The sequence below is a fragment of the Aphelocoma coerulescens genome, chromosome 22 (genome assembly GCF_041296385.1).
Source record: "Aphelocoma coerulescens isolate FSJ_1873_10779 chromosome 22, UR_Acoe_1.0, whole genome shotgun sequence".
Lineage (NCBI taxonomy): Eukaryota > Metazoa > Chordata > Aves > Passeriformes > Corvidae > Aphelocoma > Aphelocoma coerulescens.
In genome coordinates this window covers 4,683,916-4,700,964 of record NC_091035.1, presented here as the reverse complement: position 1 = coordinate 4,700,964, position 17,049 = coordinate 4,683,916, and the positions used below count along the sequence as shown (strand labels likewise).

Genomic DNA, 17,049 nt, shown 5'->3' with positions numbered 1-17,049 from the left:
TGTGTTGCCATGTTAAGGAGTTTGTCAAAAGCTCTGCCTAAGCTGGTTTTCAGTTAATGAGTTTCAGGGAGAATTCGACTAGTAACAAAACTGCAAACTGAAAATTAAGGCGGATAATGTAATCCAGGCTCTCATCTTTCTTTCCTCTATTAATTTTAAGCAAAAAGTTGAGAACATATATTAAAGCTAATTTTAGCATGTTGTGTTAAGGTGCCAGTGAGATTTCAGACTCCTGTAAACCCTTAAAGAAGAGAAGTCGTGCCTCCACGGACATGGAACTGACCAGCTCAGCCTACAGGGACACGTCTGACTCTGATTCCAGAGGACTCAATGATTTACAGGTAAAGGTGTGTTGGTTCTCACAGGGACCTGATTAAACTGTCAGTGTACAAGATGCTTTTCAGTTGATTATTGCTAAATACGTGAACGCTTTTCTACACATTTTGAGTCTTTTATTGTCTGAAAACATCAAGTCCAGTCTTTTTCCTTCTAATCCCCTCCATGGGTTTGTTATGCAAATACAATGTTTACTTACAAATTTTCCTGCTACTTTGTCTGGCAAAGCATTGGTTTAGATCATGGTTTGCTCTGTGGAAGGTTTGAAATTTTTGGAGAATTGGGAAATGCTGCTGTATCTGATGTAACTCCAAGGAGTGTCTGGAAAAGTAAGAGAGCTCCTTATGGTGTTTGGCTTGTACAGGTGAAATATATCAAGAAGGCAGCACTTGTGTCATCCCAGTGAAGTTCAGCACCTTTCCAGGAGAACCTTTGTGTCTCTTGACCTAATAAATGGTCTTTTGATCAACAGTGACAGAAATACTTTTCCCAGTGTGGTTGTCCTTTGGAATTGTCTGGTTTGAGTGCCATGGATTTTTCCTGTTTGTAGGGCAGTTTTGGGAAGCGTTCAGACAGCCCCTCAGCCACTGCCGACGCCGATGCCTCGGATGTGCAGTCGGTGGACTCCAGCCTGTCCAGGAGAGGAACTGGAACAAGTAAAAAAGACACTGTTTGTCAGGTAACTGGTGATACCTGGAAGGGATGGATACTAAATATCTATCCCCTGTTTCTGTTAGTTCTCTTAATTTGACCTCTCAGATGAAATACCCAGTCTTTTAGGAGTTTTTATGCTCTGGAAATAATTCATGTTAAATGATTCCTAAGCCCTCCTGCAGGCCAGAAAGCTCAGCAGCTGGAAGTGGTGTCTAATCTATACCTGCCAGCATCAGTAGAAAAATAAATGCCATTTTCTGCTCCATTTGAAGATTCCAGATGGTTGATCGGGATAGGGCAGAGTGAGAATTTTTCAGTATTTTGGAAAAAAAAAAAGAATCCTGGAATCTTCTGGCCAGTTTCCTGGTCGGTAGTAAAGGACCTGAAGAGCAAGAGCAGCTTGTTCCCTGAGAAATGGAGGAGTGCAGGTGGATGCTGTAGTGCCGTTCCTGGCTCTGTCCTGGCTCACACTGGTACCCCAGAGCAGAGTGCGGGGAGTGCTGGGGTTGTCCTCAGCCCAGAGACTTGCCAGGTTCAGTTCTCCTGCCTTACCCTAATTCTGAAGCAATTCCAGGCAGTTCCTCTTGTAACCACCTGGCAGTCACTGGCATTTTGGGGTACCCTGTTCCCTGCTGAGCCCTCTGCCTGTTGCAGATCTGCGAGAGCACTGGCGAGTCGCTGCTGGCCTGCGAGGGCGAGTGCTGCAGCGTGTTCCACCTGGAGTGTCTCGGCCTGAAGGCCATGCCTGAGGAAAAGTTCATCTGCACCGAGTGTAAGAATGGTGAGTGTGTTCCTGTGCCTGGAAAACTGGGAGGGATTTCCCCCTTTGCTCAGGAGCCACATTCTGGTCAGAGCAAACCAAGGTGGTGCTTTCCAAGAGTTTGTGAGTAAGTTGGGGTCATTCCACTACTTTTTTAACCTCTGAGACTAAATTCTTATTTTCCATTTAGCAAGTGCCTCATAAGAAAAAAAGTAATGAACTTCTTAGGGTTTTACTTGGAATAAGAGATTTTTATGTGAGCAACAGCTCCAGTGTTATTGTGGATGACAGTAACCAGCGTGCCTGTTGGATGGGAAGGATCGTGCATTGCTCACAGTCTGTTGGCTTCAGAATTTGTTTGGACAGTATCTGTATCTCAGAGTTGGCTTTTACGATCAGGATTTCTTATTCCTTCTTTTACAAGGAGAGCACACGTGCTTTTCCTGCAAGCTCCCTGGCAAAGATGTGAAGCGCTGCTCCGTCAGCACCTGCGGGAAGTTCTACCACGAGGCCTGTGTGCGCAAGTTTGCCACGGCCCTGTTCGAGTCCCGGGGCTTCCGCTGCCCGCAGCACTGCTGCACTGCCTGCTCCATGGACAAGGACATGCATAAAGCCAGCAAAGGTGAGGGCAGCTGCTCTGAGCAGAGAGGAGGCTCAGCTGCATCATCACAGTAACAATTCATCCAGTTCCACTCTCTGTAACACAGTACGCAGCAAGGAACGAGGGTTTCCTCTTCAGTGAGGTCGTCAACTGAAATATCTCATGGGTGGGCAGCAGCTGGCACCCTGACACTGTGGAGTGTGCCTGGATCCACACACCTGGTCAGCTCTTGGTGCTGGGTTTAGTGGAAGCCAAGGGGTCATAGTACAAGGCCAGGTTTTAAAGGTAGTTTGTAGTGGCCTTGTGAACAATTTTTTTTCCAAGGAAAAAGAAATGAAGTTCTCTTTTAGAAATGAACCAAAATGTTTAAACCAAACAAATAGACTGTAGAATGGAAATTTTTCTTAACAATTTTAAAGTGAAAGTTAAGGGGTAATATTTGTGAAACTTTCCTTAGAAAAAAGATGTAGGTGTTTCTTTTCTTAACCCAGTACTGCCATTGGGATAGACCCAGCCTTGCCTTTGCCTCTGGGGAAGTGTGCCCTATCCTGACCCGAGCATTGGTTGTCCTTGATGGTCTTGGAGGTCTTTTCCAACCCAAATGATGCTGTGCCCCTGGGTGACGTGTGCCTTTCGCTGTGTTCTGTTGAGCAGGTCGCATGGCGAGATGTCTGCGCTGCCCCGTTGCCTATCACTCGGGAGACGGCTGCATCGCTGCAGGAAGCTTGTTTGTGTCATCCCACATCCTCATCTGTAGTAACCATTCCAAAAGGACTCACTCCTCATCTGCTGTAAATGTAGGCTTTTGTTTCGTTTGTGCAAGAGGTGAGACACTTGGTTTTTCTCCTGTTTTATAGTTCTGTTGTCACTTGTGCAGTTTAGTGATAAAAATAGTGTTTCATGAGGAACTCCTCCCTTAGGGCTTGCTGGGATTAAATGCTGCCTGGGATTTTTTATCTAATTTAATTTAATTTAATTTAATTTAATTTAATTTTATTTTATTTTATTTTATTTTATTTTATTTTATTTTGGTCAGCAGTCCTCATGAGATTCCGCTTGCTGTGTTGGTCCATAGCATTTAATAGCCAGAAGCAGCAATAGGCACTCAGGCTGGCTCGTTCTGCCAGTAGGGAAAAACAGATCCCAATCCCCCAATTCCAGCCTTTGCATGCTGAGAATGGCTGCTGTGTTATTAATCACTGTATTAAGCAGACTTATATGGGGATTCTTCCACTACTACAAACTTAAAACTGTTTAAGTTTTAAGGCTAAAAGGTGGGATTTATTCATGAACTAGAAAAACTCAGTTTATAACTGCCATCACATTTGAGAACTTTGAAAGAAAACCTTTAGCAGTACTGTATGAGCAGGTTTCATGCTGGGCTTTTCCATACGTCAAAGTTCTCTTTTTTTTCTTTTTAACTTTTTTTTCCCCCACTTGTTACTTTTATGGCTCTTCAGTCACCAGGGTTCTGCCAGAGAGCAGCTTAAAAAAATGTCGGTGCAGCAGCTGCTTTGGTCTCAAGATTCAAAAGTACTGTTATTCTTAGGCGTTGGAATAACATTAATACGTAGCTTCTACAGAATCCCAGCAGTTTATACTGGATGTGTTCTCTTCAGCAGTTCTGAGAGTCACTAACAGGGAAATGAAAGTGAACTGGATCCTGAAGTTTTGTTTTCACTTGTGTTCATTCAGGTGGAAGTTTAGTTTGCCTTGACTTGGCAAGAGCGGAGTAATAATTACAGATCTCAGAATGGCAAGAAATGCAGAAGGAAATTTTCATGCTTTTTTTTTTTTCCATTTTACATTTCTTTAGTAATTCTCTTTATACCCGAATCTGGCTCCATCAGAGATGAAACTGCACAAGTCTGTATTTTCTCCTGGCAATCTAAATAACCTCTTGAGCCCTGGCAGATGGAATTCCCTGTCCTGTGTATTGCCCAGATCTTAATTAGGAGAACTTGAACAGTTACAAACCACTGCCACTGCTTGAATTCTCTGTGTCTTGGAGCAACTCTGGACTTGTTCATCTAGAACATTCTTGTGGGCCTTGTTTCTGCCAGGCCTGGCAGGAATCGGGAGCCAGAGTGTTGAGGACAGTGCCTGGGGCTGGAGCACTGAGCACCTGCTCAGAAAGAAATGGGGAACTGAATGCTTTAGAAATCCTTGGGCACTTCTATGAGAATGGTTATTTAATTAGTGTTAGTCGCTATCAGAAGCAGAGACTTCGTACTTAGATGCAGTTACTGAAGTGAGAAATGTAGATGAGAGACAATCTACAAAATATACAAACTTGCTTACAGTGAGGTACTTGAAATATGAGATGTTTAAAGGCTTCTTGTTCACCACCCTGCAGTACCCTCCAGTCAGCCAGTTCACCTGATTCCATGTGTAGGTTCCCTTGTTCTAGGAATCCTCCCAGGGATATGTGTCCAGATGGGCTGACCCCAGTCTTCTTACAGCAGTGTTTTAGCACCATCCAAGGGCTTCTCTACAGCCCTCAGCGGTGTCCCTCAGGGAGAGAACTGGGGGCTCTCTTGGTAGCTCATCTTTCCTGTTTCTTTGGGGCTTAGTTGCTCTGCTCTTCCCATGAGTTACTGGCCAAGCGCTTCTGCTCCGCAGCTCTGGGCTCTCACCTGGGCTGCCTGGCTCTTTGGAGTAATGAGGAAAAGCTCTTCTTGGTGCAGGACAGAGAACTGTGAAGGCCTGGTTTGGAATGGAGTTACGTAGGGAACAGAGTTCTGGACTGTTCTGGAGCAGCCCTGGGAGGGCTGAGTGGGGGAGCTTTGCCACCACAGCCTAGGGCAGAACCTGCATCTGTGCTTCCCCCTTGGTGCCTTGCAGAACACTGACCCCTCCTTGCTTTCCAGCACAACTACAGAGGCAAAACACTTCTGTAGGCAAGATCTCAGGGGCAGATTTGTAGTGAGTGGGACGGTGAGTTCTCATTCCCAGCGTCTGTTCTGTCTGTAGCCCCAGCTCAGAGCACGACCCTGCTGCTGTGACCGTCACCCCGGGTCTGCAGAGGAGATTCCTTTTGCCCTGTGGGAAGGAGAGGGGATCCCACTGATTCAAACTTTTTTGCTTTTCTTGTGCTTGTCTATAAATGCACAAATGAAGGGTAAAAAGCCAATTGAAATTCCACTTAGAAGCAGCTTATTTCATTGCAAGATGTTCTAGATAAGTTTGAGTCTCTCCAGCACAACCTCTTTGTTAGCACAGAAACTTTGTCAGACTTTCCTTTTTCTTCATTTTATCCTTTTTTCATTCCCACATAACGCATTAGAGGTGTTCATTGGGTTTATTTGATTTTTCCTTCACGGAATCATGGGTAGTTTCATTGCAACTCATCTCTTTCTGTTTGTTTCGTATAGGGCTGGTAGTGCAGGACCATTCAGACCCCCTGTTCAGTTCCTATGCCTATAAGTCCCACTACCTACTGAATGAGTCAAATCGTGCTGAGTTGATGAAATTACCTATGATTCCTCCTCCTTCGTCAGCTTCCAAAAAGAAATGTGAGAAAGGTAACCAAAATAGTTTCTTTCTCTTTAATTTACTTTCGCTTTTTCTATTTTTTCTCTCTGAATCAACGGAGAAATGTCTGCTTGTCCCCACACTGACTGCTTTCAGTGACCTTCACTCATGGTTATTGTGAGCCTGTGTTCGTGTTGTTGGCAATTTTTTTTTTTTTAATATAAAAGGGCTTAAAATAATTGCTGTCACTAAATTCTCCTTGGAAGAGATTTGGTCACTCTCTACCTGGCCTGGGCTGTTCCAGGTTCAGGGAGCTGTTTGCACAGCAATGTGAAGAGGAAGCAGATGGATCTCGATATTGTTGCAGTTCAGTATTTACCTGGATGATGTAAAACCACTTCTTAAACTGATTGGAAGCAGAGGGGGATGTGCTGCTTCGGATCTTGTGCGGATCCTGAGAGAAGGGAGGGCGTTTGGGGCTGGACGAGGGTGGGTGCCATGTCCTTCTGGAGAGGGCCAGAGGGGGAAGGCAGTGAGGTTTGGCCTGTGTGTGCCCCCACTAGTCCCTGGGCCTCGTGTCCCACCTCCACCACCGAGACAGCAGTGCCCCATCCCCATCCCCTCCCGTCGGGATGGGTCCTTGCCACAGCCGGGCTCTGAGCCCGCAGGGACCCCGCAGCTCCGGACAGGGGTCACTTCCTGCTGCTGAGGGGGGCTGAGCCTCTCCAGATCCCTCCCAGGGTGATTCCTGCTGTCTGTGTGCAATGCTCAGATGTAATATTTCATTCCCCACAGAAATTTGGTTCCCCAGGAGCGTTCAGAGCCGGTGCCCCATTGCCCAGCCCAAGTTAGGTCGCTTTGAGCGTTGTGACATCGATGGCTTGCAGTAGTCCTGTAATTCCTGAAAACAAGAATTATTTTGAGCCCTGTGCTTAGCTTGAGCCATATCTGCCTAATGCATCCCGAGAGCAATGTTGGGTTTTTTCTTGCTTAGCATTGACAGTTTTGTGTTTGATTTTGTTTGATTTTTGCATCTCTTGGCATTTTCTCATCTTGGATAATGTTTCAGTAATTTGTCTGTATTTCCTCTGAAATTACATTTGCAAAAAATACTTTAAAATTTCATTATGGGTTTGGGAAGCTCTGGAGGATCCATATGACTGTATTTTACTGGTTTTAGCAGAGGAAATACAGTGTTGGTCATGCAACTGGATTGTTTAAGGAATGCTCATTGTAACATGCAACGATCAATTAATGCAATGATATTTTGGGAAGTCTATAGGTGGACAAGATTTTCTGATAAAGGTTTGAAAGTGATTATTCACACTTCTTTTGATACTGTGATTGAAAATTGGTTTGAATACTCTCAAGTCTCTCCCAGATTTTCCATCTGGGACACAAAATCTTGTTAATTTTTAAATATATATATATATATACACACACATATAAGAATGTATATATATATTTTATATACCTACATGTATAACATATTACAGTATGTGTAATGTATCAAGTCCTCTTATATGAGCTGCTTTGCTGAGGGTGGCTTAGAGCCGTGCTGTGGCTCTCCACGTGTAATAGATTGTCCAAAATGTGAGCCAACCAAAACAACTTTTGCCCAAATAAGTGTAAACTTCATAAATTCATGCGAACCCCAGTGCTGAGGTTCCCTCTGTGCACCAGGAATTTTCGGGATAGGGACAACTCATGTGTGTCTCATTCTGCTTTATGTACTGGGCTTATCCTGGTAAACTTTTTGTGGAATAAACACACTACAATTCTTTTTCCTGTCCTTGCAGCAGAAAAGTATTGATCAACCTATAGGCTGTGGGGTTGGTGCTCGCTAATGATTGCTGGGGATTCAGTCAGAGCAATGTTGATTGAAAAAGGATTCTTTAAAACTGCGGAGTTTTGTGGTTGCTTTGGCCATCACCAAAGAACTAAAAGCTGGCAGCACTGTTCCCAGCTGCAGTGCTTCCCTCGGGAATGGTGCTGCTCCTGCCAACTCACCTCGTGTTTAAGTCCTCAGCTGCTTTTTTGTCTGATGCAGTTAAGAGTCCCAACTTAGATTAAGCACTGCACAGTCCTTTTTAACCAACATTGTTAAGTTTGACTTGATCCCTTTCTTTTGCCATTTTTCTGTGGGGCAGTGGGAATCTCGAGTGGGTGATTTAAAATGAATGTTGATTGCTGTGCACGGGGGGAGCAAATCCTGGCTTCTACAAACCAAGGCGGGCTTCTTTGTTTCAAGGTGGCAAACTGTTGTGCTGTGAGTCCTGCCCAGCTTCCTTCCACCCCGAGTGTCTCAGCATAGAAATGCCTGAGGGATGCTGGAATTGCAATGACTGTAAAGCTGGCAAGAAGCTGCGGTACAAGCAGATCGTTTGGGTCAAGCTTGGGAATTACAGGCAAGTTCACCTTTTGGGGGTTTTAATGCTTTGGGTGTTTTCATGTACTCTGGAACTGCAGGAAGATAAAGCAGCTCAATCATCATGAACAAGAGTTAGAAATACAATAATTCCTCTGCTTGGTGTCAGGCACGGATGTCACCCTTGAAATGCAGCACTCCTGCTTTTCCCAGGCAGTGCTGGGCTCTGGATTGCACACACCTTTGCTCTGCAGAGGGTGATCACAAGGTGGGAAAGGAGGGGCTGGCTCAGAGCCCAGCTGTCCTTGCTGGTGTTTGCTTTAGTCAGCTGCAGCAATACAGGTGTTCACAGGTGATCCTAGAAACCCACTCTCAGGCCACGGATATTCTTAGAAGGCTTTTCCAAAATTTGGAGTGGGAACTTTGCTCATGTTTTACATGGACCTTCCCAGGTATTGCCAGCGGGAGCCTCGGCTGCGTGAGAAAGGAATTCATTTCCTTAAGAATGGAAAACTTGCTTTTATTTCTCAATCCCATTAGGGAAACTGGGAAGCTCTGGTTTAGGGAACTTATATTCTTCTTTTTTCTCCTACTCTGCAGGTGGTGGCCAGCAGAGATCTGCAATCCCAGGTCTGTGCCTCTCAACATACAGGGCCTCAAACATGATATCGGGGACTTCCCAGTATTTTTCTTTGGTTCACATGACTACTATTGGGTACACCAGGGCAGAGTTTTCCCTTATGTTGAAGGAGATAAAAGCTTTGCTGAGGGGCAAACTAGTATTAACAAGACCTTCAAGAAAGGTAAAATCAAACAAAGTTTATAGTGGTTTATGACAAAAATTCCACGTGTTTGTGTCTCCATCACCACTTAACCTGCATGGGAATATTATGTGACTAGTGTTCTGTGTTCACGTGAACTCCAAGCATTGTGTTGATCCCTTGACTGCAGATAAAAATGTGTTTAAGTGCCTACTCATTGTGTGTTGTTGTGGGCCAGTTCAGTGCTTCCACAAACGGGGGAAATGTTAAGATTGGGCTCTGCTGCATGGGATCATTGTTCAGTATCTTGGTACCTGCTGAAAGTACCTGATGATAAATTCATGATAAATTGCAATAACTGATTTTTAGCTTGTCTGTTTGATAATAGAGTTCTGTTCCTAGCCTTAAGAAAAATAAATTTAAATAGATACATATACATGTACATGTTTGATTAGCAGCAGCTGGGGCTGATTGCTTTCTGTTCTGAATTCTTTGCACAGCACTTGAAGAAGCAGCAAAGCGTTTCCAGGAACTGAAAGCACAAAGAGAAAGCAAAGAGGCATTGGAAATTGAAAGGAATTCAAGGAAACCTCCACCCTATAAACACATTAAAGTGAGTTGGCCTCTTTCTTTTTTATTTTCATTCTATGTATGAGGAAGTTGCCCTGTGCATGAGTAAGGATGCCTAGAGAAGGTGTGACTGCCCAGTCCCTGGCAGTGTTCAAGGATGGGTTGGATGGGGATTGGAGCAACCTGGTCTAGTGGAAGGTGTCCCTGCCCATGGAAGGGGTTGGGACTGGATGGTCTTTAAGGTCCCTTCCAACCCAAGCTGTTCTGTGATTGTAAGTTATGTACTTACACCAAGGTTTTCAACAATGGAAGCTTAAAGAAATTCATGCAAATCATTTTGCTGTTCTTTTCACGAATCTCTTGTTCTATTGTATAGTACGGTAAAACACAGGATAAAATAATATTTTTTGGTTTTGCCTTTTCACATGAGTTGTTGACTCTGTGTTCCCAGTGCATTGTCTTCATCCTTTGTTCTCCCCCTTCGTTCCCCAGTCCAACAAGGTTATCGGGAAGGTTCAGATCCAGGTGGCCGACCTGTCCGAGATTCCCCGGTGTAACTGCAAGCCGTCGGACGAGAACCCGTGCGGGCTGGAGTCGGAGTGCCTCAACAGGATGCTGCAGTACGAGTGCCACCCCCAGGTGTGCCCAGCCGGGGAGCGCTGCCAGAACCAGTGCTTCACCAAGAGGCTCTACCCCGACGCCGAGATCATCAAAACGGAGCGCCGCGGGTGGGGCCTCAGGACCAAAAGGAGCATTAAAAAGGTAGAGGGACCCAGGACAAGGCTGTGACAGCCATCAGGGTGGGTCTAGGTGAAAACATTGCACTCTGTACCTCCAGTGAATGAATTGTGTTTTAACCCGTCAGCAGCTGCCTGGCTGCTCAGAGCAATGCCCAATGAATGCATTGGTGACTCCTGTATCGAGGTGTCGGTCACGTCCCAGCTCTTCTGGTTTTCCTTAGAAAACACTGCTGGCCTGGAGGACTGCTTTTAAACATGGGGTTTGGCCATTAATTTTATTAAATTTAAAATTGTCACCTTGTCCTCTTTGAAAGAAAGCAGGAAAATTGAAAGGGTTTTACAGACCTGACAGCTGTCTTGTGTAATGAATGCAGGAACAGGGCTGCCTTTATTCTGCGTGGGTTTATTGCTTGGACAGCAAGTACGTGGTGCATGTATTCACATTGTGCCTACTAGACCAGTAAAGTGTAACACTTTTTGTGATGATTAGAGCCTTTTTTATAAGAAATGCTTTTTTCTGTGCTGCTTCCCTTTATCATCATGATTAACATGCATAGATTCCTTACACTTGTTCTCCTTTCCTTTGCAGGGTGAATTTGTGAATGAATATGTTGGGGAGCTGATTGACGAGGAGGAGTGCCGGCTGCGGATCAAACGTGCTCACGAGAACAGTGTCACCAATTTTTATATGCTAACTGTAACCAAGGTGAATATTATGTCCTGTTTGATAGCAAATGTCACTCATCACCAGGAAACCTCTTTACTTTGTAAGTACTAAACACATCTTTGTCTTTTTCCTTGAAGGACCGAATAATAGATGCTGGCCCAAAGGGGAACTACTCTCGTTTTATGAACCATAGTTGTAATCCAAACTGTGAAACACAGAAGTGGACAGTGAATGGTGACATTAGAGTTGGACTGTTTGCTCTTTGTGACATTCCTGCAGGTAAAAGGATGGCACTATTTGGCATGTTTGCTTTTGTCATGCAATGGCCAAGTTCCTCTCTTGGAATCACGTTTTTTTTTTCTTTGAAGTTATTAATACCAGTGAAGTGTTTAGGAACTTTGTCATTCACTGGAGTGGAGATGATATTTAAGGTTCCAGTTTTAGCAGGGGTCTTATGGTAACAAGTGCTGGTGAGGTGTCATTGTCACAGGCCTGTCTTCCCTCAGTGTCCATCTGGGTGAATTGTTTTTCTTTAAATTTTAGGAATGGAGTTAACGTTCAATTACAATCTGGATTGCCTGGGCAATGGCAGGACTGAGTGTCACTGCGGAGCAGAAAACTGCAGCGGCTTCCTGGGTGTGCGTCCGAAGGTACATGGATGAAACTGAAGCTTCTCCTCCCAAATCCAGAAATTTTGTAGGGCAAAGAGGGGTTTGATTTATTTCCCTCTTTATCCTATCTAAATACCTTTTACCCTTGGAAGTCTCTAAAAGATTTGATAAGTGTGCCCTGCCATGCTGTTGTATGTAGATACAAAAATGCCATTAGTGAGGATTTTCTTGTTATTTTCTAAGTCCGTGAGAGCCTTTTCTCTCTCACAGAAGAGGTAGCAGGGAATGTAAACAACCAAGACACCTGCAACCTTGAAAAGTCTTGTTTATGGTATAGTGGAAAAATATTTTGACAATGGATGTTTTAGGATTTTAGCCAATCACCCCCAAGGGGTGGCTGGTCCCTTGTCCAATTAGACTATGAAGAAAAAAGTCTATAAAAGAGTTTGTAAAATAATTAAATAAATCAATCTTGCTGCATAACTCCTGCCTGCTGGATCTTCTCCTCCTCCTCCTCCCTATGGCTGCAGGACACGGTGCTATACCGTAGGAACCAGGCCTGCAGTAATAGTTGTATTTGGTGGGAAACACCTGAATGAGCATTTCTGGCTTTTAGAGCTTAAAAACTATTTTAAATGGATCTCATTTAAGAAAAGTTCATGCAAATAATAGCCCAAAATTGATTTTAGTGCCAGGGGTTTATAAGTGACTCTGTGTTGTGATTTTCTCCTTCTTAGACAGCATTTGCAACAGCAAATGAAGAGAAAGTGAAAAATGCAAAATTAAAGCAGAAGAAACGGAAAATAAAAACAGAACAGAAGCAGATGCATGAAGATAACTGTTTCCAGTGTGGAGATGGGGGAGAGCTGGTCATGTGTGATAAGAAGGACTGTCCCAAAGCATACCACCTCCTATGCCTTAACCTGACTCAACCACCTTTTGGTAAGAGCAGTCACATGGCTCCTCCTGCTTAACTTTTCCTTCCTGCTGCAAGATAGCGTTGGAGCTGAAATGCAGCATGCATGTACATAGAATACAGTGTTCATTTACAATAAATGCATTAAATGCAATGTTCATTTGCACTAAGTGCACCAAATTTGCTTTTGCAATACCACTCATTTTTAGCAGTACATCATGTGGCTGTTGCTAAACAGAACCAGTGGGCAGAGGCTTTGTCATACTTTTTAATGTTGTTCTTGTTCCTCTCCTTGAATCAAACTTCCTCTTATTTTGATTGAAACATGAGCATCATCTTGGTATCCTAGCACAAGTCAGATGACAGTTCAAACTGGCAAAGCCAGCAGAATGTGTAGGGCTGACCTGAAGCTTCCTTTGGAGGTACCCTCTGAGGAGCACAGTGTCCAGGGCAATGTGAGATGCTCACAAATCAGGAAAAGGTGGGAAACAAACTCAGTCTTGCTAGGACATTCAGTGCCTTGATGCCCAAAGGGGTAGATCTGACCATTTTAGGCTCTGATTTTGCGTGCAGTAATATTCTGGGCCAAGAGAGGCCTAAAAAAATGCAAAATAGAACTGTGTTCAGTCAGATTCTTGTACATGAGAAGCAGAAGTAAGGGCTGATTTTTCTGAACTTTCTTTGCATTCATCTGAGCAATTCCAGCACGGAGCGAGGGTTAAAGGCTGGTGCTGTCTCCGAAGTGCACTAATTCCAGCTTCCTTTCTCTCTCTCCTCCCATCCTCAGGAAAGTGGGAATGTCCATGGCATCAGTGCGACATCTGTAGCAATCCTGCCGTTTCCTTCTGTGAGTTTTGCCCCCATTCCTTCTGTAAGGATCACGAGAAGGGAGCCCTGGTGCCGTCGGCGCTGGACAGCCGCCTCTGCTGCTCCGCACACGACCCCAAATCTCCCGTGGCACCCGAGTACTGGAGCAAGATCAAGTGCAAATTGGAAGCACAGAATGCTGTGGAAGAGGCAAAGGAGTGAATTTGGTTAAAAACAAACGCGGGAGGGGAGAAGAGGGGCAGCAGGCGATGAACTCAGAGAGATTGTGATGCCACACTCGGCTTTGTCCTCGGAGCTGTCGCGTGTGAGCTGGAACGGGACCATTGACCCGAGCGAGAAGGACCAGGCGGTGGTGTTTGGTTTTTATTGTTTGGTCTTTCTTTTACCCTTGAATGTGCTACAGCAGCTCTTACTGTTGGAAACCAGGAACATCTTGGCCTTTGAAGAAAACCGTAAACCTTTTGACAGTGAAAAGAATATTCTGTTTAAAATAATGTTCTTTGAGTGTAGAAAGCATAGCATAGCCACATATTTATTTATTTAATTTTGAAAGGGTGTTGAAGATCTGGCTTTGATCAGTCAACGTGTCTTTAAAAACAAAACAGCGAAGCCAACGTAACTTTTGTGTCTAGTTTATGGAAAGAGCAAAGCTTCTCTCCTCTGTAACACTGAGATGCCAAACAGACAGGTGTGGGTGTCAGACCAGGCGACTCTGAAATGCCTCTGTTCCAGTACTTATTGTTAAAGGCATTGGAGAAGGTAGGTTGTCTCTCATGTTTACTTACAAATATTTTTGTGAAGCTTTTCCTGTGAGAAATCAGGTGTGTGACTTCTGGGGAGTGCTCGTAGCACAAGGTCTGGTAGTGGGGAAGAAATGGTGGTTCCTTGCTCCAGAGTTGTCTTCGGTGTTTGCACACAGGTGGAAATTCAGAGTTTAATTGCACAGTGGTCGTTTCTTTATCCCACCTATTCTGGAAGCCCTTCCCAGGCAGGTGAGGCTCCCAGCCTCAGTCAGAGCTGAAGTCAGTCCTGCCAGTGAGGTCATCTGCCACATCTGTGTTGGTTTGGTGGCAGTTACTGAGTGTGATTCTTCAGTCCTGCCTCCTCAGGCTCCCCTTGGCTTCAGGGAGACTTGGGCACATGAGGGACCTGACCCATGTGCGTGTTGGTTTTGATGGGATGTTAAGATTTTTTTGTTGAGAGAGATCTTCTGACTTTAATCTTCATTGTCAATGGAGCTGAGGAACATCTCAGCACTTCCTCAATGAACAGGGTATTTTGTGTCTGGGTAAGGGGCCATATCCCAGCAGCCAGCTGAAGCCTCAGGAGATGGTTCTCTCTTGGATTTCCTTTGTTAATCAGAGAGACAGACTCCTTCAGTGAGACTTTCAAAGTGGCTTAGGTTGGCTCTTGCTCCAGACTTTCTTTAGAAAACCTATCTTCCTCCATTCTTTTGTGCAAGGAGCCATGGGGCACTGGTGTCCCCAGGCTGGAGCTAGTTTTGGTGACTCTTCCCCCCCAGCCCACGATCTCACCAAGCACTGTGTGTCCCCCCCTGCTCTGGTACAGCGAGTACTTCTGACTTGTGTGCTGATAATAGCTACTCCCTGCCAGCCTTTGCTCGTGGGTACTGAAAACAATCAAGTGTTGCTGGCATCTGGCTGAATTGAAGAATTAAGAACCTTGTCTCTGTAAAACTGCTTACACAAACCTACGGGAACACGGAGACTTCTCAGATCAAGAAAATAGGCTCAAAAGGTCTATGTGGAATTTAGAGTGTGTCTTGCCTCTGCCTGGTGTCCTTCTCATCCTCAAATTTATGTACAGGGGGAGGTTTTTGTGTGTGTGCAATGATAGAGTGATAGATACACTACAGCTGCTGTGCCATGGACTCGGCCCAGAGCACCTGCCCACACCTCCCTGGGGTGACAGAACCCACAGGTGTTGGGGCAGTGCTGGGGCAGCAGCTCTTGGGATCCCTAAAGCACTTCCTGCTGTGGGCCATGCTCCAGTGAGGGTCCGACACTAACCCTGCTGGAAAGCACTGCTGGATTTTGGTATTTTTAAAGAAAAAAAAATTACAAAAAGGATTTTATTTTTCTTAAGGTTTTGTGTGAGAAATGTCTCTTTTTAAGCTCTTATTGAGGATGTTTAACCTTCTCAGAAATTCCAGACACAGCTCTTGCTACCACATCTGTAGGGCCTGAGGTGTTCACTTTATATGATTTATTAGGCTGGATAATGTTCAGTGATTTTCTCTTGGGAAGTCAAAGCATTCTGATATTGCAGATATCAGCTGATATATTTCATATATATATATATATATATATATATATCAGATATGTTGTTGATATCGTGCTGCTGTGTGAGTGCACCGGCCTGCTCCTTTGGTTCCGTGTCCATGGTGACCTGCTGAGCAGAGGGACGTGGTGTGGCAACACCAGGACACCTTGGGAGCATTGGATGGGAGCCACGGCTGTCGGTGGCCACCTGGGCCATGCCACAGTGCTGTGCCAGGGCACAGGACACAGGGAGGGCACAGAAGGCTTAAAACTTCTCAAGTGCTGTGATGGAGGCTGCTGCTCCTCCTGTGCCACTCGATGTCTTGGTTCACTTTGTGTTCAAACTTCTTAGAGATGCTTTTTTTCCACCAAAAAATGATTCATAGCAGCCAATAGCTGGGCTTGGACTCAGAAGGGAAAACAGGAGGCGGTTTGTGAGGTCGTTCAGTTTGTGAACAAAACTCTGAACTGAAGAGAAGGTGAATCTTTCAAAAAGCTTTAACATTGTTAGATGAGGAAAAGCTGGTTCGGAGGATCTTGGTGGCTGGAGGGGCTGTTCTGAGTGCCAGACTCAGATGTTAAAATGCACATTTTAATCATGTCTTTGTAAACTGAGTAACCAGAATGTAGTTTCTTAGTGCAGTTCCTTTGTAAGGAAAAGATTCCCCAGCTGTTCTGACGGATTGGCTTCAGCAGGGCAGGAGGCAGCTGCTGAATTGATTTGTGTGGGCTCCAAAACAAGGAATCTTGGATAGTTTGGTCATTTCATGCTGAGACCTAGAGGAAATCCACAGAACTGGTGATTTTGGTGGAGAACTGCAGTGTGCTGTCCCAGCACATTGTTGTTCCTTCATGGGAACACACCAGCACATTTTCCCTTTTTGTGTTAAATTTTTGGGGTGGCCCCACACTTCTGGTGACCTGCTGCCTCCAGTTCTGGCACCTGGGCAGTGCCTGAGCTGGCCTGCCCAGGGAACAGGGTTTGTGGTTTACTGGAACTTTTCCTCTGCAGCTGCACCTGAGCACAGTGCAGGCATCCTGCAGCCCGTGGCCAGATGAGTCTAGAAGCAAGAATTCCATGATTCTGTGATTCCAGTGGTACGGAGGCTGGTTCCACCATTCCTGAACACATGGTGCAAGCATTAGCTGCTGTAGCTGTCAGGTTATTGTATAGACTTGTCCTGTCCAGAGACTGTTGAAGGCGTTTGCAGCTCAGGAAGGAGATTCTGTGGGCAAATCACCTTCTCTGGTCACCACATGGTCTTGAAGAATCAGTTCAAATGGAGTAATAGGGCCGGAATGTGGATTTTTGGCCTTTCTTCTAAAAAAACCCTTCTCCCTTCTTTTATCTTAATTTCAGGATAGAATGGGAAAGACACAATTACTAGACATAATTATCAATGAGCATAAAATCTGTATATATTGAAACTTTACAGAATTATGTGGGCGGGGAGGGGGGAGGGTGGGATGGGGGTGTCCGA

At 44.9% G+C, this 17,049-nt stretch overlaps 1 protein-coding gene across 5 annotated transcripts in view; it reads left to right on the top strand.

The window, feature by feature from the left end:
- The window catches only part of NSD3 (nuclear receptor binding SET domain protein 3), a 35,522-nt gene extending 18,508 nt beyond the window's left edge, over positions 1–17,014 (top strand). For 2 of the 5 annotated variants that reach the window (XM_069035704.1, XM_069035703.1), the window contains 15 exons: positions 211–341; positions 887–1,015; positions 1,645–1,771; positions 2,175–2,372; positions 3,006–3,176; positions 5,726–5,875; positions 8,077–8,233; positions 8,794–8,996; positions 9,455–9,567; positions 10,017–10,286; positions 10,854–10,970; positions 11,069–11,210; positions 11,475–11,581; positions 12,280–12,484; positions 13,246–17,014. In XM_069035704.1, the coding sequence (XP_068891805.1) occupies positions 211–341; positions 887–1,015; positions 1,645–1,771; positions 2,175–2,372; positions 3,006–3,176; positions 5,726–5,875; positions 8,077–8,233; positions 8,794–8,996; positions 9,455–9,567; positions 10,017–10,286; positions 10,854–10,970; positions 11,069–11,210; positions 11,475–11,581; positions 12,280–12,484; positions 13,246–13,487 (2,462 nt within the window). In that variant the 3' untranslated portion in view covers positions 13,488–17,014. Of the gene's footprint in view, positions 1–210; positions 342–886; positions 1,016–1,644; positions 1,772–2,174; positions 2,373–3,005; positions 3,177–5,725; positions 5,876–8,076; positions 8,234–8,793; positions 8,997–9,454; positions 9,568–10,016; positions 10,287–10,853; positions 11,032–11,068; positions 11,211–11,474; positions 11,582–12,279; positions 12,485–13,245 lie in introns of those variants that run through there. The other 3 variants (XM_069035705.1, XM_069035706.1, XM_069035707.1) reach the window with 3 other exon arrangements.
- Positions 17,015–17,049: the final 35 nt, after the last annotated feature.